Genomic DNA, 20039 nt, shown 5'->3' with positions numbered 1-20039 from the left:
GGGTGTGGATCTAGATAAAACAACTTTCCCGTGAGTTTAATAAATGTGGAAGCTGTTCTACTTTCTTATATCTCATGTTTTCTATAATAAAATTAAAAAGAGAATTCTACTGCAGAAAGTGACAGTGTAATGATGAGGGATCATTATTAGAGGGAGCAGGAAGGTCTCTCTTAGCAGGAGACTTTCGAGAAGTGGCTTGATGAAAGTTAAGTAGAACAGTGAGGTTTAAAAGAAGTCAGTCTATAGGATTTTCAGTGGGGCGGTGGAGTGTGGGGAATGAAGCTCGAGTGCGCTGGCTGAGATGACTAAGAGGCGACAGAGTTATTCTTTCCAGTAGCTCACTGTAAAGGGAAGAGGAGAGACTGTGGAATCTCACTCCCTTGGGCAGAGCAGGACACTGTGCCTTTCTGAAACAATACGGGACTTTCTCCGTGTTTGCTTGAAATTACCTCCTGACTGTTAGCTCTCCTCCTGGGGCCTCTTTTTCTAACCTGTTTCCTCTTGGCTTTAGATAGTGCTTTTCCTGCCTAGCTGTCCTCATTGGCTGTGTCCATTTCCTTTGAAGAGTTGCCTTTAAGTCCCATGTCACAAACCAGGTGCCACACAAGGGATTGCCAGAACTCTTACGCTGTTCGAGACTTTTATTTCTCAGCTTTATGCACACTGATTCTTCAGTTGCTTCCTCCTCTTGCCTGTTTTTCCCTTTCCTGACTTCTGACTTCATTGTTCACTTTCCATTTTCAAATTTGCCTTGCCTTTTAGACTAGATTTTCAGCATTATTCTCTTATATCCATCACTTTGTTTACTTGTTTACCAAGAGTAAGATCCCTTCTGCAAAGTGCCTTGAGCTGCTCATCTGACCCCAGCCCTAGGACCTATGTTGTTTACTAAGGATAAAGCAGTGGAAACTGCACAGTAGGTTGTTTAACCTACAGTTCTGGATCGCCTCCTTGGTGAAACCATGGCCATTTCATGTCCAAATTAAAGTTGTCCATGGCCAGCCAACCTGGCAGTAGAAGGAGAAGAACATTCCTCTGATGACTGGAATCCCTGGGCTCATTAACCATTAACAGAGACCAGGGCGGAACAGCTGGCTCTGCATGCAGAGGCCCAACCCCTACAGCTCTGCAAGCTCTCCCAATCCTGTGCTTTATTCCAAAGCACCTGCTGAAGCACTTCCCTGCAGCTCAGACCTGCTCCTTTCTAATGCTTTGTGTGATGATACGGGAAATATGCATAAAGCACTCTAGCTGAATTACGAAGTATGATGATGATTATCTTGAGAATAGTACTTGGGCTATACAGCTGCAACCTGAATTAGCTGCTGCCTTTCATGGAGTGCAATTTTTACTTGAAAGAGTGGCAGGAAGACAAGCCGTGTTCATTCAGATGTGGATGCTAGGAAGATATTTTCTCAAAATGGATGAAATAAGCTTGTCCCTTAAAGGAAATCAATGGATGGTATTTGTTGCCAATGATAACTTTCAAGTTTCCAACAAGGGAGAGCATATTATACATAATGCAAGTTGTTTTTATCATGTTTTTCTACTTAACTTTCTCTCAATTATCCAAATTGAAGGCCAGAAACAACTGTCTTCATTAAGTGACTCTTCTCATATGGTATTCATTATTTGAGAAAATTCACTTGTATAACTTATATACCATTTGTGGTAAAGGAACTATTTCCTGTAAAATAAGTTTTCAGTGACAAGAGCTATGCTTTTAAACTGCGACTTAGCAATTTTATTATCTCACCAGCAAGGGGCAGCAAAGGACAATGTTTGTTTGAAACACTGAGCTATTACGTGAATTTAATTTGGAACTTGTCCTGTTATTCTTCTGTTTAATGAATACGCCTCTGACCACATTCACACTTCTCCTATTGAAGCTAAGCTAGAGGGATCGAAAAGGAACATCCAAAAGAGGAAAGAATAAATTGTAACATTTAAAATGCAATTCTAAGAAAAGGATAATATCTTCCAGTCCTTTGTGTTGACCAGTGGTGAGTTTCTTATAATTTTCAGGTTGGGTCCCAGTACCTACCACTAGTTAAGTATAGACACAAAAAGTATCCATGGTGCATTAACGAAGAGGAAAGGGTGAAAGTGGTATCTTGTCATAATTCTACATTTCTCACAAAATACAGGTTTCCTGTCTGAGGTTTAGTCATCTAGCTTTTTTAAATTATTTCATTTTTAATAAGTATTTATTAAGCATTTACCATTAAGCCAGAGCCATACTACGTACTGGAGACAACTGATAAAACTTGTACAAGCCCTGGCCAGGGAGCTCAGTTGGTGAGAGTGTCCTTCCAGTATGCCAAGGTTGTGGGTTTGATCCTCAGTCAGAGCACATACAAGAACCAACCAATGAATGTAAAAATAAGTAGAAATACAAGTCAATATTTCTACCTTCCTCTTTCTGTCTAAAAAAATCAATAAATAAAAACTGATACAATACCTGTGCTGTCCTCCTGCTGTTTTCTTGTTTGTTTGTTTGTTTGTTTTCAGTTGGGGAAAGTCATGCAAACTGAAAGAAGAGCTAGAGATAGAATAGCAGAACACCAAGCATGAACAGAGAGTAAGATGCTAGTGAAGGTACGGGCAAATGCCAAGTCCTAGAACTGGTGATTTTTCTTCAGAAACTTCTTTGAAATCTTTCACTGTTTTTCCCAATCACAAGGGCTGGTGTGACAAAATATAACTTTGTTTTTCTTATATCTGAATGAAATATGTCTTAAGACCCTACTCTGTCTAAAGGATAAAGCTTAATTATTTTCAATAAACTCTATTGTTTTGGGGATTTTTGAGTATTTCACATTTTACTCAAATTTAGAATCTGCTCTCAACAGCATTATTTCTTCCAAGGTTTGGGAACGTACACCTATTTCTCTCGTTCCATATGTCTCAATGCTGTGTTGTAATCCATGAGAGGTAACTCATTTTATATGGCACTTGTGTGTTCTCTTTCCACGCTGACATCAACATCAGAATGTGATTGTAACCAAGATGTGATCTGCTCTATGTCCTCCTAAGGATCCCTGCAGGGCAGCCTGTTCTCTCCCTTCCTCCCTCCCTCCCTTCATCCCTCACTCCCTCCCTTTCTCTAACTTCTGCATCCTATTTGTCATCGTTTGGAAGCACTCCCATGTCACCACAGGTGATAGGGTGTTCACTGACCCTGCATCAGTCCCATTTCTGCCCCATATCCTAGGTAACTATATTTAAGGTCTCTACTGCACTCTTCTGGAATAGAAAATTGTGTGGGAACTGTTAGATCAGGGTCCCAGAAGGAAAGCAGACTCAGAATCTTTCATTTTCAGAGTTCTCTCAGTACATTCTGGGTTTTCGACTACCCACCAGATACTTTGGACCTTAATCATTGGAAGGACTGAATGAGATGAATACCTTTTAAAATTTCTTCTATGTAATACTTGCACCAAGGCTTCTGAACTTGAAGACCAATATTTAGCATTTATTCCAGAGAAATTTCCTTGAATGAGAGAGGCTAAACTAATAAAGAACATGCATGGGAAAGAGTATAAAGTAATATTTCACATACTGACCCATATGTTCAACTCTGCTGTTATTTAAGAATAAAAACCAAATCAACATATAACTTGTACCTCAAGCATATTTTTTTCTTTTTAATGCTAAGCTCTTCAAAAGAGGTTTCCATTCCTGAACCATTTATCAAGTATTAGTTCCAGTAATATGGCACCTATGCAACAGAAATAAAAATACTTTGAGATTTCACGAGCATATCTGTTTCAAGTTCACTATTGTATATCTATATTGAATTGTCTACCATACACAAAAGTTGACTGGGTATTCTCTCAGAAAAATAATTTTTTTCCAAAAATGGATTGCCATCTGGTGTCTGCTGACATGGCAAGCCATGTGCACAAAAAAGGCCAAGAAGAAAAAGGGACCCCCTTTTACAGAGGGGGGAAATGGTTAATGGGAGGAGCCGTTATAACCATACAGCTTTGTTGTAAACATAGAGTTCATCCTGTAGCTTTGGCAACTGACTTAGAGTAGGAGAGCTCTTCCCAAAACCCTCCCGATTCCTGACTAGCTTAGGTAGCTCATAAATTTTGGTAAAATACAGGGTGTTGGGTGTGTGTGTGTTGTGTTTCCAGAATTCCAATAGTATCTGTGAGTTTGAGGTTAGCCACCAGAGGGCAGCAAATAGTAGCACAAAACCTCACACTTGCAGTAGCAGCTGATTATGACTTAAATATGAATGTTAGATCACATTAAAGATTTTCTTGACACAAAAAAGATTTTTGTGGCTATTTTTAAAAATATAAAAATAAGTGCTATGCTGGTTATTAGTGAAAAAGTAATCAAATTTATTTTCAGTAGCACTTTATTCTAAATCTTTCTTCCAGACAACCAGTATCTGCTCACTGCCCAATGATTTTTTTGCAGGGTGATATTTTTAAAGTAAGTTTTACTTGGCTAAGAATGGTGGAATGAAGCAAGATTCCCCAGTGACTAAGTCAATGATCAAATACGTAATTATAAAACCTACAAAAGGTGTGGGGGAGGGTAAATCTTACCACCAGCAGCAAAACAAATAAAGGGTTGCAACTGGATACCATAAAGAAATGAGGTCAAATCAGGACACAGAAAATACTGTTACATTGTATCATACCTCCTTAACTTGCCTTAACCTTCCAGAAGAATTATTGGGAAAACTGAGTCTCCTGAAAATTCTTGCTGATGTCATCCAATTTGGAAATATGTGGACAGAGGAGTTAAGTAGGTAACCCTGAGAAAAATGAGAGACCCACAGTAACACAACCTAACTTGAGAATTCATCCGAGATAAGATGGGGCAATAACCTTACTGTCTTTAATAGAACTGCATTGCTTTGGAATGACAGCCAATGCAAGAATCCACTTCTGACAGAATCTAGAAAAGAGCTCAGATGGCAGATCTCCAGCAAGGGTAACACTCTTCCTGCACAGCAGGGCTCCACCTCCGCCATGGCAGCATGCTCAGTGATCACGCTCACCACTCCTGTTTGCTCATACATTTGAAAGAAAGACCAGCTGGTTACAGATTAGACGGCAAGTGAATTAGTACTGTTGAACCGGGTAGTAACACCTGATAATAAATGTGACTCAGGTAAAAATAAATCACATGGCAATTATGAAACTATAGTAGAGTAAAAAAGAATAAACAAGAAAAAAAAAGAAACAACGAAGGAAGGAAGGGAAAATTACAGTTCATAATATTCAGAAGGCTGCGAGTAAGCGTAACTCAAACTACAGAGGCAGAGTCCCCATGAGTGTTTTCTGCTGTGCAGTAACATAGTAACAAAATGAATAATCCAATAAAAGAGCTAAAAACCAAAAGGATTAGAATTAAAAGGTTATAAGGAAATTTCAGAGACAAGAAAAGAATCTGAAAACTGACCCATAATTGTAGATGTAACAAATAAATTGTAATAACAGAAATAGTAAGGGGAAAATAAATTATAATAACATGGAGTAAAGGCTTGAGATAATTGTAATGACCGCAGAAGAAAAAAAGCAAATTTAAAGTAATTTTACGTCCACTACTGGTAATCTGGTAAACTAAGTACCTAAACTGATCCTATTGCTGAGAACAACTAAAATTGTTGAGCAAAAATATTTTAATAATCTTAAATGCATGGAAATCTGCAAAGAAAAAAGTATGTAGTACTGAGGCCTAAAATAAGTAAAAGGCAGGAGGAAACTCTGAAAGGTAAGTAAGGCACTGAAGTTGGCTTTTTGTTTTAACGGAGTTACTGAGCTTAGATGATATCAAACATTAATTTTTAAGGTTTTAGGGATGGGAGATAAGCCCAAACCTTCCTCAAGTTAGGGATTATATCAGCTAACCGCTTTTTAATAAAATTGCCCCTAAAGTGTTATACTTGCAGTTTAAGAACAAACTACAAAACACCCTGACATCATTCTGGAATTGGAAAAAAAATAAAAGAAAGTAAGAAAGAAAAAAGAAACAAAGGAAATTGCCCATCTTGAAATTTGAACATTGAACTTTGATTGTAATTGGAAACGAAAAAGGATTTCTCCTGAAAATTTGCAACCACAGTCAGGCTGCCCTTTCCGTTGGTATCCTGAATACGCATCCCCTCGTATCCAGCAACACACACAAACAGAAGCCAAAGCCCTCAAGTCAGTAATTTGGTTCAGTTGATCCAGCACTGATAATGCCCACACATGCCTGACAGAAGCACGTGTTGTGCCGGTTCGCCCATGAAGAAACCCACTTCAATGCAGGCCTCAAAACACTTCCACAGGCAAAGCTGAAGGGAAAATGAGGGCTCAAAGTAAAGAGGAAAAAAAAAGTTAATAAACTCACTGTGAAATAAGGCACCATGAATGAGAGCAAGCAAAAACAACATAAAGGCTCAAAAGTCTTCAGATACAGGAATTGCCAGATAGAAAAAATAAAAATAACTTTGTTTAAAATGTTTCAAAATACAAAAAGTCATAAAATCATGAGTAAAGAATAAATAGATATGTAAAAGAAACTCAACATTTCCAGAAATTAAAAACTAATAGAAATTCAAATCTGAATGGATGTTTTACATCAAATTGTCTATAATTAAAGTTCAGAGAGCCAGAGAAGTAGGAAAACATGAAAGAGACATGAAGGGCAGAATGGAAGGTCTAATATGTATCTATGTAATTGGAATCTGGAAGGACAGGAGAGGAGAGGGGAGGGAGAGAGGGCGATAGGGAGGGGTCATATTTGAAGACACTGATTGAGACTTTTTAGAACTTGTGAACGCTAAGGAGGATAACTTAAAAAAAGTCCTACTTTAAGATTCACCAGAGTTTAATTACAGATCATTTAAAGGAAAAAGAAACAAAAAAATTAATAATTTAAATGAAGGAAAACAAAAGGAAATTCTTAAAAGTTCTATGGCAGTTTTCAAAGGAAGAAATGTATCCAAATCTCATTTCCTACCCCGTCCCTAAGAAAAACTTTGTCTTATTCTTTCTCCAAATACTTTAAAAAGAGCTGGAGAAATCCATGCTATAAATCCTATTCCTGAATAAGGCTTTTTTTTTCTTGTCAGTTGGAAAGGTTCTTTTTTATTTAGGTGGTAGTTTAAAGATCCTTTAAGACCAGTATCAACGCATAATCTGTGCCTCTAAATCAGGCAAACGTGGAATTACAATTGTGCGATTACCACAAAGTCAAACTGAGCTGAGTTAAGATGATAATAGTACAAGATACAGTTTGCTGTGAAGACTCAACGAAGAAGTCCACTGTGTGGCGAAATAGTTACGACCAGCTGCGTAGTAGGAACTCACCACCGCAGTCTTCGTACAAGCCAGCGAGCTCTGCACGCTGCCAGGAGCACGAACCTGCGTGCGCGCGGAGCCGCCAGGCTCCAGATTGTCCTGCGCCAAAGGCCGAGCCAGCAGCGGTCGCCTTTGAAAAAGGCCAACCCTCAAAGCCAGCGCCAGGGCGCAGATGTGGTTGTGGGCTGAGTGTCTGCAACAGACCTTCGGCTCCAGATTCCATTTAAACTCTCCAAAGCTGCACTACCTATGTATACTAAATTGATACTAAAATCAAAAGAAGGGGAGAGGACGGACAGAGAGAAGGAGAAGAAAGAGAAACAACCGAATAAAACCGGACAAACTCACATGTCTCTAGGTACAATTACGCGTTCAGAAATATTTGGGAATAGGTGCAAATGTTTTTTGTTTTTGTTTTCCCTCTTCTACCTATTGTTTTCTTCTACCATAGTTTCCTTAATAATTAATGATGATATATCATTCTCTATGGAATATGTGCAAACATTGTATTTATCTGGTATCTTTTCTTCTCATCTTCGTAAAATGCTACTGCTTTTTTTCACTCCGTCTTATCAAGATTTATTTTGGAAGGGAAGAATTGAAAGAAGCTGTTCTTCAGAAAGTAATACACAATTCAATGTGATTACACACAAAACTTTTTAAAAGACTGGAACCAGAATAAAACATAATGTAGGGATGAAGAAGACTCCTATCATTTTTTCCACTTGCTGGTTTTTACTGATTATGTTTTTCATTCATGAAAATAAAAGGAATTGTCTTTGTTCTAAATGGAGTTTTAAAAATAAGAATGTAAATTCTTTGAGTGAAGTGAGGCGACAGGCAGAAGTGTTGTGGGTTATACGGTCACATCAGAGACACTCAGTTACAGCTCGGGCTTCCACAAACACCGCGGAAAACCGCTCGGACACTACACGTCCATGTCTGCAGCATATTTTTCCTTGTTTGGTAGTTATTTTTAACTAGAATGTATGAGGTTTCTTGGTTTTCTTTTCCTGACTAAATTTATTGGGGTAACTGGTTAATAACATTACATAAATTTCAGGCATACAACTTTATAACATGACATCTCTGCATTCTAAGATGTACACACCACTCAAAGCCTAGTCTCCTTCTGTCACCTTGCATTTGAGCCCTTTGCCCTCTTCATCCTCCCCCACCCTGTTCCCCTCTGGTAACCACCATTCTGTTGTCCATATTCATGAGTTTTGCTTTGTTTGTTTGTATGTTTGTTTTGTTTGTTATTTTGTTGCTAGTATATAGAATATTTTGAAATCATTGAGTTAAAATCAACACTTATTATGTGAAGAATATGGTTTATTTCATATTTTACCATGTTTTGGGTATAAGCAACATCAAATTCCAGCATACGTTAATTTAATATACACAAACTGAGTAGGTTTTTGTATTTCACAGACTGCTAAAATTTATGTTTAAACACCTTCTTTAGTTTGGACAATTGCTATTAAAACTGTTTAAGTAAACATAAATGATTTTTCACACTTTTTTTTTTTTACTAAAGATAACTACTATATGTTATTTTTCATTTGGGGGAAGATTTTGAGAAAACAATACACTTCAAGGTTTGGCTCACATTTAATAGAGTACACATACAACTCTAATGCAGCCATTGAGAAATGGGAAATGCAAACATAAGAAGCTGATTATCCAACCTCACCCTCAGATGCTTTGCTTATGACGTACTACGTGAACAGAGATAAAGGCAGAAGATTCTTAATGCATGCACACACTTGTAATTACAGTTATTTCTTTGTAAGTGTGGCAAGTAGAATAAATAGTGCTGGATCTTTTAGGTTGATAGAAAGATATAATATAAAAGAAAATCAAGCTTAACAGAGAAAATGATTTCTGAATTTAGGTTTATATTTTGAAACATCAGCATAAATGTTTAAAAGAGATAAAATTTACCTTTTATTCCCTTTTTAAAGGAGTTTGTAATTAGAACCTGAATATGTGGATGATGCCACAACCATGACGGACAGGCTGTTTGGCGGGCAGAGCTCATACACTATGTTCTTCAACATTGGATCGATTCTCTGGTGCTTGCTATAGAGGTGAACAGCTGTGAAGGGGTGACGATTCTGTGTTTGGTTAGCCTAAGAGTGCTTGATCCACAATTATATAGGATAGTGAGGAAGGCGCAGGCTCCAGTTCTTTATTACCTCTTTTCAGATGCTTGAGCTTAGTGAAAATGTTAAGAAATGCTTTTTCTTCAGCTTTTAAAAATATACAGAATCATTTCTAGAGTTCCCCAGGAATTAAGACCTGTTCCTTTTAAGCTGAGAAATGTACTGCATTTTCTGCTTCCCTACAGAGATATTTCCTACTCCAAAATGCTACCCCTTTCTCATTCACATACAGATTGTGTGACAGGGGGGAACCAGGGCCAGGGAGGATGTATGGAAGGAGTGATTTCACTAGAGGCGGGCTGAAAGCCAATAGCTGAATTTTAATATGACCAAGTATATTTATTTAGACCCATTTCAGAATACCAATCAAAGTAGGCAATTTAAAGCATTTTTACATAATGTATAGATGATTTATAATCTGTAACTACCAAACAGCTTATTGAAATTTATTATTATGTATAGATTTTTGCAAAAAAATTAATGTTCTGTGAATTTCATGTATTTTATTGCCAGTAAGGTATTCCTTAATCATTGAGAAATAAGGATAGTTTTCTTTTCTTTTTTTAGTATCATTTTTTGTTTTTCAGTTAAAGTTGACATAAAATCTATTAATTTCAGGTGTACACTTCAACGATTAGACATAACTTACTAAGTGATCATCCCAATATACACATCTGACACTGTACATAATTATTAGAATATTATTGACTACATTCCCTATGCTGAACATTACATCTTTATGACTATTCTGTAACTATCAATTTGTACTTATTAATCCTTTCATCTTTTTCACTCATCCCTGCATACCCCCTTCCATCTGACAACCATCAAAATGTTCTTTGTATCTATAAGTCTGTTTCTATTCTCCTTGTTCATTTGTTTTATTTTTTAGATTCAATTGTTGGTAGATATGTATTTATTGCTATTTTATTGTTCATATTTTGATTTTTTTCTTTTTAAAGACCTTTTAACATTCATGTAATACTGGTTTGATGGTGATGAACTCCTGTAAATTTTTCCTTCTGGGGAAGCTCTTTATATACCCTTTGATTCCCAATGATAGCTTTGCTGTGTGGAGTAATCTTGGCTGTAGGTCCTTGCTTTTCCTCACTTTGAATTTCTTACCAATATCTTCTGGCCTGCAAAGTTTCTGTTAAGAAATTAGCTGACAGTCTTATGGGAGCTCCCTTGTAGGTAACTAACTGTTGTTTTGTTTTTGTTTTTTTTCTACTTTTAGGATTCTCTCCTTGTTTTAACCTTTAGCATTTCAATTATGATGTGTCTTGGTGTAGGCCTCTTTAGGTTCATTGTGTTTGGGATTCTCTGTGCTTCCTGGACTTGTATGTCTATTTCTTTCACCAGGTTAGGAAAATTTTCTGTCATTATTTTTTTCAACTAGGTTTTCAAATTCTTGCTGTCTCTCCTGTTCTTGCTGCACCCCCTTGACGTGCATGTTGCCATGCTTGAAGTAGGCTCCTTACACTAGCCTTATTTTTTTTATTCTTTTTTCTTTTTGCAGTTCTAATTGGGTGTTTTTTGCTTTCTTATATTCCAAATTGCTAATTGGATTCTCAGCTTCATCAACTCTACTATTGACACCCTCTAAATTATTTTTCATTTCAATTAGTGTATCCTTCATTTCTGACTGGTTCTTTTTTATGGTTTCCATATCCTCTCTCATTTTCCCTTTTTTAGCAAAACACATATTACTTTTTATTTTCCTTTCTGATTAAATTCACTTGTATTTCTTTTTATTAAATTTAGAAATAAAAAAATAAATCAATTCTAATTATATTTAAGTTACTATGACATAGTAAAATGGAGCAGGCTCACTCAGAGAAGGAGATCAATATTCAAAAATATTTGAGATAGATATGAAAAGAACATAAATAAATAAACATGTTCTTTGAGTAACTTGCATTATTACTTTTAGTTGGTATAAAACTAAACACTCATGAAGAAATTAATGATATTAAGCACAAATGAGGAATTACTAAAGATAATATTATATATTCACAATATTTTAAAAAATATTTTATGTATTTATTTTTAGAGAAAGGGGAAAGGATGGAAAAAGAGAGAGGGAAACACATATATGAGAGAAACAGTGATCGGTTGCCTCTCAGACGTGCCCCAAGCGGGGACCTGGCCCACAACCCAGGCATGTGCTCTGACTGGGAATTGAATCAGCGACCTATTGCTTTGCAGGACCAGCCACCCCAGTCACAGCAGTCTTCACCATATTGAAACTGAATGCAAATTCAGTTTTAAAAAAGAAGTAGGATTTATACTGTGGTTTTTAAATACGATGTGCCCTTAAACATCATAAAGGTAGGGCACTTCAGGTGTGAGGAAAAAACTGAAAGTAAAAATAGCAGTGGAGTCGAGAATGAGCAAAGAATGTGAAGATAGTGAAGAGAGGAAGCAGATTGGAGAGCAGAGATTGTTAGGGCTCAGAATAGTGAGAAATAAGATCTTCCAGAGATTGGTATCTTTTGTTATTAACATTAAGACACTATAACAAGCAAAACAGAGACAGACTCATTAAAAAAAAAAGACCCTAAAGCCAAACAAGAGAGTTTGGATGCAATATAATAAGCTATAGGGAGCCATTATTGAATAGTTTCTTTAAATTTCAATATTCTTATACAAATTAGTAGCGTTTTTTCTTACACTCAATGGAGCCTAACATTAAGCCTTCCTTGTTGTTTTCATCAACTGAGAATTCTCATTTCAAATGAAAGTTTTCCCTTTAGTATATAAAGGATTGAAATACAACCATAGCCAGGTAGCTAGCTCAGTTGTTGGAGCATAGTCCCATACACCAAAAAGGTTGTGGGTCTGATTCCTGGTCAGGGCACGTACCTAGGTTGCAGGTTCAGTCCCTGGTTGGGGTGCGTATGGGAGGTAACCGATGCTTCTCTCTCACATTGATGTTTCTCTCTCTCTCTAAAATCAATAAACATATCTTTGGCTGAATACTAAAAATAAATAAATAAATAAATAAATAAATAAAATACAACCGTAATTCCGAAACATAAGAAAATAACTTCTGAATATTTTGATAAAAGAAATTAATGCTAGCATAATTGCTGTTATGATTTTAATAGGTTAGAAAGAGTGCATCACAATCTCGAAAGGTAAAATATACTAATAGGGATGAAAGGACAGAGTAAGGGCAGCATTTCCATAGCTGTGGGTAGAGTAGTTGGGAGTGACTGCTCACCACCGATAGCTTACAAGGAGAGGCAGAAACAGGAGGCTGTTAACCGCTTGATTGTCTCCAGACTCAGAAATAAGCAGCGCATGATGCAGAACGCAAGGTTCCATGTCAAGTGTACTCTGGCTCATTCCAGACCTAGAGAATCATAACAAAAATGCTAATTTATATTTGGTAGTCCTTTTGTGTTTTTCAAGGGCATTTGCTTCATATCAGTTTATCTCCTTAATCTTTAAACTCTAATCTGGAGGAAGCAAGATAGATAAAACTTGTTCAGCATTAAGTTAATGCTTAGCAGAATCAGGACTCTCATTTAGCCTTTTCTGATTTCAAATCTAGAGAGTTCTCCCCTGTAAATTGCTGCTTCTTATGTGATAAAAAAACATTTATTCTTTGCCCTAGAAAAATTTAAGTAATATGCCAATTGAGATTATATTGTAAGTTATTTTTTTCTTCCTGAATGCTTTATAATCCACTCATCAATGTTGATGTGATTTTAACTTCTGTTCAGTTTTGCATTAGACACTTTTCATATAGTAGCAAGTAGATTTCTGGATTCTGAATGGGACTCTACTAGTGAAACGGTAGTGAAATTTCATTCTCAGTTGCTAGAATTGTGTCTCACCAAACACTTACATAGCTAGCTAGGAGCTTTCCGTGGTCTCTCGAAAAGCTGTAAGCTCCACTTTGGTTAGAATAATGAGACGTTTACGGAGGACCAGATTCTTGGGCTCCACTCTGCACTAAGAGGCTTGGAATCTTTGGAATCTGCTTTTGTAACCAGCATTTCAGGTGATTCTTCTGCATACCAGTTTTAAAAATCTGAGAATTGAGTTACTCCTGCTCTTTCCTGCTGAAGAAATTACCCTTCTTTTCTTCTTCCATCTTAAAGTACAACAGTGTGTTGTGCGAAGGAGATCTCTTTTCTCCCAATTTAGTCCCTAACATCTGCAAAATGAAACACACACACACACACACATTCCAAGAGTCACAGTTCCACTCAAAAATAAGTTACATCGGCTAACGCAAGGAGCAAATGATCAGGGTGGTGATGGGGTAAGTGGAGGTGGGCAAAAGAGGGAAATGCGGACAGAAAGAGACTTTGCTTGGGGCCTAGGGTGCACGATGCAGTGTGCAGATGCTGTTATGTTGAGTTGTGCACTTGAAACATGTATGTTTTTTTTTAATCAATGTAACCTCAATAAATTCAATTTTAAAAAAGAGTGTTTTGTCTCTTCTGAATGTCTTTTGCTTGACTCCATGTGACTTCTAGTGATTCCCCCCTCCAATTTCTGCCAAAATTGCCTTTGGAATTTTAATAGGGAATCCATTTAATCTGTGGAATAATTTAGATAGCATGGACATTTGAGATATATATGAAATAGTCAACGTGTGTGTGTGTGCACAGAGGGAAGGGGTAAGGAGGAGTAAACATTTCCTTGATTAACTGGGTTGGGGTGGGTGAAACCCCAAGGCAGCAGACCCAGCAATATAAAAAATATTATGATGTCACAAGTGTAATTTTAAGAATGAGTATTAATTATGTATAATTTAGAAATATTAATTGAATATAATGAAAAAGATATTGGAGAGCATAGGAAAAATGACATAGCAAGCTTTGCAGTATCTACATAATCTAGTAAGTTCATTTCATTGCCTTTGCAGAGATGAAAATCCTCCATGGTAGAAATTAGAAATGTAACTAAATAAAAGTTTAAATGAAAGACTGCTTTGAAAATATTTATTGGTGCTGCTGCTAATGAAGATAATATCATACATTTTTTCTTCAAAATTTTTATGATTTCTAGCCTAACCAAGGAGTGTAAACTCGTTTAAAAGTATTTATATTTCCCAAGTGGATTTCAAGTACTATCAGGTTTTATACAGAGAAAATATTCTATATCAATAACCAAGCATTTATTTATTTATCCTCACCTGAGGACATTTTTTCATTGTTTTAGAGAGAGAGGAAGGGAGGGAGGAAGAAAGAGGGAGAAACATTGATGCGAGAGAGAAGCACCAATTGGTTGCCTCTCCCATGCTCCCATACCGGGGATAGTACGCGGCTGGACCGGGGATCAAACCTACAACCTAGGTATGTGCCCTGATGGGAAATCGAAACCTGAATCTTCAGGTTGTGGGACAATGATTCAACCAATTGAGCCACACTGGCCAGAGCTAACCAAACATTTATCATAATATTGGAAACTATTTCTTCCAATAGTTCGCTCATTTTATGTAATGGGAGAAAGCATATTGATTCACAAGACCAAGAAAAATAATCACAATGTCATAAGAAAACATTTATTTTATTCATGACAGAAATATTAACTTGTTTTTAGAAATACTTTCTAGCAAAATAAAGGTCTGAATATAATAATTGTAGTTATTAGGAGCATATAGAAACGCATATTTTCTCAAACAAATTAAGCAGACACATTTTGAACAGAGCAGGATTAATTTTGAAGAACTTTAGATTAAGAAAAAATCCTTTAAGCTTTTTTTCTACCACAATACAGTAAATCTGACTCCCTGACTGTAATTCAAAAAAAGGTCTTGTATAAATTCATGAAGAAACTGTTCATTCCCTGTAGTAGAGGAAATCATGTCAGCAAAAAGCATGTGACTAACCCCGCTTTCATAGTATTTGGTGGGAAAGTCAGTATGTTTCCCAGTCATTGGTTTCCAATTAATGGTCCATTTCTTTTTAACATAAAACTCTTGGATACAGAGGGTCAAATTTAAGGTTGACCCTGTACATATGGGGATTATACTCTGCTAAGGGAAGCTTTAAATTTGGAACTGACAAAATGGACATAAACATGGATGGCCCCAGAGAAGCTTTTCTTCACTTGCCAGCAGGAAACATGCATTCCCTAGATCACATACTGGGGCCGAGGGGAGGAAACCGAGGTCACCAGGAAAGGGGGAGATTGGTGGTGGAGATGCAAAATGAAAAAGGGTCTTACATAAGGACTGATCTCTCAACTGCCAGCACCTGGATGAACTGTGTGTGTTACGGATTTGACCTCATGGGTTTATCATGAAACAAAATGAACAAACTCTTAAGGTGGGCAATCCATAATATTTCCCCAGTCTTACAATAACTAATAATTTATAATAATAAAGACCACATTTCATAAACAGAAGTGGATTTTCAAATATGATCTGTACATAATTACGCTGAATGACAGAATATTGGATTGAATTTAGTATCCTGTAGTTTGACCTCTTATCTTTCTTTGGTGTCTTGTCCCTGCTTTTTACACATCATTTGAAATGTTTAGAAGAAGCAAAGGAAAAATAAAATCTGCACTTACTTTTTTGGTGCTGGTATATTTAAAATGGTAGCAGGAAGTTAAACTTCATCACTTAATATCTGACCACTTTTTATGGTATTTACAATTTTTTCTTCTATGTTATCAGTTAAATTATATACATTATTAATTATTACATTTGTTATTGACATGAAAATATATTTTTTGTAAAAATCCTCAACTTTTAGTAACTGGGAAATTTTTCATTGAAATTTTATTTCATTATATAAATCTTATAGAGGGAAGTATATATCATGTCATGTGTAATCTGTTTTTAGTAAATTTCAAAGAAAGTGCAAATTATTGATTATTAGTCCTATTTTACCTACTATTTGAACGTATTAAAAAGAAATCACTCATATTTGTTCATGAGAGATGGTGTGACCTGTACCTCCAGCATGTGGGGGAAACACGTGGATGAAGCGATAATTACTGTAGTGTGTCATGGCCCCTATGGATTAAAAAAATGCTCTATGTACACAGCAAAAATGAACTTGAAGGGGGATTTGACTTCTTTGTCACTTACAGTGTTGTTTTCCTAGATTTGAGCATCAGTCCAACTCAGAGAGGAGGGCAGTATGTGTGTTTGACAAACATCACCCTGCTTGAGATTTGTTCCTTTGGGTTGATGGGCTGTTGTCTCTTAGATTTCTCCAATATAATTATATAAATTTCTGAGGTGGCTGTAAATAAATCAATTTAACAGATTATTGTAATGTCATCAAGGCCTTTGATGAGTTAATTGAAAATTTTTGTGTGAAAAGGGGAAAGGGAAATAAGCAGAGAATGATAGGGCTACAGCAGGCTTTGAATGGTCAACACAGCATAAGGGCCCTGAGAGATAAAGAGGAGAAAAGAGGACAAGAGCGTTTTAGCTAAAACTCATCTGCTTGTTAGTTTTCCTTGGGCCAGACTGCTCAGTAGTGCCTGTGACCTTTGCCATGTCTTTAGGTGCTTCAGTACCCCAAAGAGAAGTCCTCATTTCACCAGTAGGGCCCTTCTTTTGAGTTTCTCATTTCAGCTGAGGTCAAGTTATCTGACTCATGTCTTTTCATCTGCCTGCCTGCTTATTAATATAGTTGCTATATCCTATAGATTCTACCTCCATTCTATCTCTCATCTGTTTCTTTTTTTTAATCTTTTAAAAAAATTTATTGATTATCCATCTGTTTCTTTCTTTATATTTTTATTGCCAAAATCAAGTTCAAGACTGCATCACCTCTTGTCTGGATTACTGATTTGCCTTCTAACAAGAAGGCATTATCACCCAGTACCTTATTAGCTTGAATCCATACCGATACATAGATATATTTTACTAAAAAAGTACCAGTGACTACTCATTCACAGACAGCAACCAAATGGACAGTAAACTGCTTTTTCTCACATTCAGAGTCAGCCACAATAATGGCTAACTTCTCTCTCAATCTCTTCTTTTTCTTCTGTTTCAAATAGTTGCCAAATTCATTGGTGCTCCTGCCGCCTGGAGCATGTCCTTTCATTCCTCTTACCCCAAAGTTGTTTATTTACTAACATTTTAGATATATTTTTGTGACATTTTCCTGATTTTTCTCAACTAGAAGTGATAATTTTAAAATTTGAACCTTTATAATTATGTGAACATCTTCCATGCCAGATTTAGGTTTTTTCTTTTCTATTACAGTGTTAATTTTTTGTTCTACCTTTTAGATTGTAAACATGATAAGAGAATAAACTCTATTTTATTGTTTCTTGTATCTTCTATTTAGCACATCTCAATACCTTCATGTAAAATAAGAACTCTGTAAATTTTGTTAGATTGAGAGTAATGTGTAGAGACGTAAAAAATGTAATATACTTTAATCACCCCATGAAGAAAGAATGTTTAGACTATACATAATGGTACAGCTTAAAAAAATATATTGTTTTTTAAATGATCTTGGTTGACAGTAGGCCTTCCAAAAGGCGGTCTGTGATCTTTTCTATTGTTTTCAAATCCCTATATAAATATGGAAAAGAAAATTATGAAATTGTTTTGGCTCACTTAACTAGTGGAATGACTAATTAAGAGATATATACATATATATAATTATTATTTTATATATACACATATATTTTTATTGTAATAAGGAGTCTTTTTTATACATTTCTACCACTTGGAAAACTAGGATTGTCTTGAAGTCAATGGAAAGCTGTAAGAGTCTCTATCAGGTTCTCTCTAACAAAAGGGAATGAATGTTGAAGTGGAAGGTATGGAGCTGCCGCAGTACAAAGCATCGTGAACATTTTAGTTAGCAACTGAGCTTATTAACATAAACAGAAATGAAATTTACTTTATGTTCCCCAAAAGACATTAGAAGTATAGTAACTATGGTGGGTACCTAGGGTACTTAGTGCCTAAAATTTAATTCCTAAATAAATACCTCCCCTGACCCCAGCTTCCCCTTTGAGTTATTGCTACTAGGGCAGGGCGTTGATTTCAAATGTCGATAACAGATAGGGAAATATTCCTTTAAGAATTCATATTAAACAAAAAGAATATGTTAAATATACAGAAGTTCAGTATCTAAAGTTATTTTGCAGTACCTAACTCACTTCATGATTACTGTTTACTATCTAAATACAAAGACATCATCAATCTCTGACTTTACATTTCTTCCAGTGATACTAAGAAAGAGTCCTTGTTAGCTCTTTCTCCCCTTCCCTATTGCTAAAGTGATAAGTTTAAATGTGTTAACATTTAGCATTCATTTAGTTACTTCACTTCAAAAAAACAAAACCCAACCTTTAATAATAAATCTTTGCAAACTAACGCCGGCATCGCACAAGTTTTTGGAATGCTCTCTTGAAATCTTCATTAAAGATTGTATAAATCAGTGGATTTATAAGGGAATTGAGATATCCAAGCCATGCCAAAAAATTTGACATTTCTTCAGAAATTTTACACTGTTCACAGACATTAACAACCAATTCTTTTACAAAAAAAGGAAGCCAACATATTACAAATGCGCCCAAAATTAATCCCAGGGTAGTGGCTGCTTTGCGTTCTCTTGTGCCTGAGACCTTTTGCCTTCTCCAAGATTTCTCATGTTTGAATTGAGACCTGGGACTTTTTACTGTGCTACGAATTCTATCAAAGTCTGTTGATGGATCAGATAAAGACTTTTCTAGCATGGAGTGGGTGGACACCAGTCTAGTGCTTTTCTCACCACTCTCCAAAAGAACTTGACCATTCAGTTCCTCCTTGGCAATCCTACTTGCTTGTCTCTTGTGGTATAATGTCTTTGCTGCTTTATATATTTTGTAGTAGAGGATCAAAATCAATGCCAATGGGATATAGAAAGCTCCAAATGTTGAGTAAATAGTGGAAACAATGTGGTCATGTTTGATGATGCACTCATCATCTCGACTACTTCCTTGGTGCCTCCAGAACAGAGGAGGCATAGAGATAAAAATAGATATAATCCAAACTACTGTAATCATAATGCCAGTATTCTTAGGAGTCCTTTTCCTGGCATACTCGACAGCATCTGTGATTGCCCGGTACCGATCCAAAGCTATAGCAGAGAGATGCAGGATGGAGCAAGTGCAGCATGTAATGTCAACGCTCAGCCAAATGTCACAGACCACTTGCCCCATAATCCAGCTCTCTCTCACAATATACACAATGCTGAAAGGCATCACCAGGACAGCTACAAGAAAATCTGTAACTGCCAGAGAGCAAATTAAGTAGTTGGCTGGGTGGTGCAGCTTCCGGGTCACAATAATTGCAGTGATCACAAGGGAGTTGATGGTGGTTGTCATCAGCGCCAGGCTGGAGAGAGTGAGGGACACCAGGATCTTGGATGGCATTCTGTTTAGTAGTTCTTCTGAGGTCCAATTTTGATCAGATGAATTTAAGAAATCCATTTTTTTGTTTTAAAAGATAACTACAGCTGAAGAATGGATACCTGTAACAAAGGAGAAAAGCAGTTCAGAGAAGGATTTGTAACCCAGTGAGAGAAAGACAAATTCCACGTGATTTCACTCATATGTAGAATCTAAT

The 20039-nt window shown here is 36.4% G+C and overlaps 1 protein-coding gene across 1 annotated transcript in view; it reads right to left on the bottom strand.

Annotated features, from left to right (window-relative positions):
* Nucleotides 1-18677: 18677 nt before the first annotated feature.
* The window catches only part of HTR1F (5-hydroxytryptamine receptor 1F), an 84604-nt gene continuing 83242 nt past the window's right edge, over nt 18678-20039 (bottom strand). Inside the window, exon 2 of the mRNA XM_024558208.3 lies at nt 18678-19944. Coding sequence (XP_024413976.1) covers nt 18803-19903 — 1101 coding nt within the window. The 5' untranslated portion in view covers nt 19904-19944 and the 3' untranslated portion in view covers nt 18678-18802. The remainder of the gene's footprint in view (nt 19945-20039) is intronic.

Source organism: Desmodus rotundus, chromosome 2 (assembly GCF_022682495.2).
Source record: "Desmodus rotundus isolate HL8 chromosome 2, HLdesRot8A.1, whole genome shotgun sequence".
NCBI classification, from domain to species: domain Eukaryota; kingdom Metazoa; phylum Chordata; class Mammalia; order Chiroptera; family Phyllostomidae; genus Desmodus; species Desmodus rotundus.
Note: the sequence above shows the minus strand (reverse complement) of the source record. Positions and strands in the feature narration are given on the sequence as shown.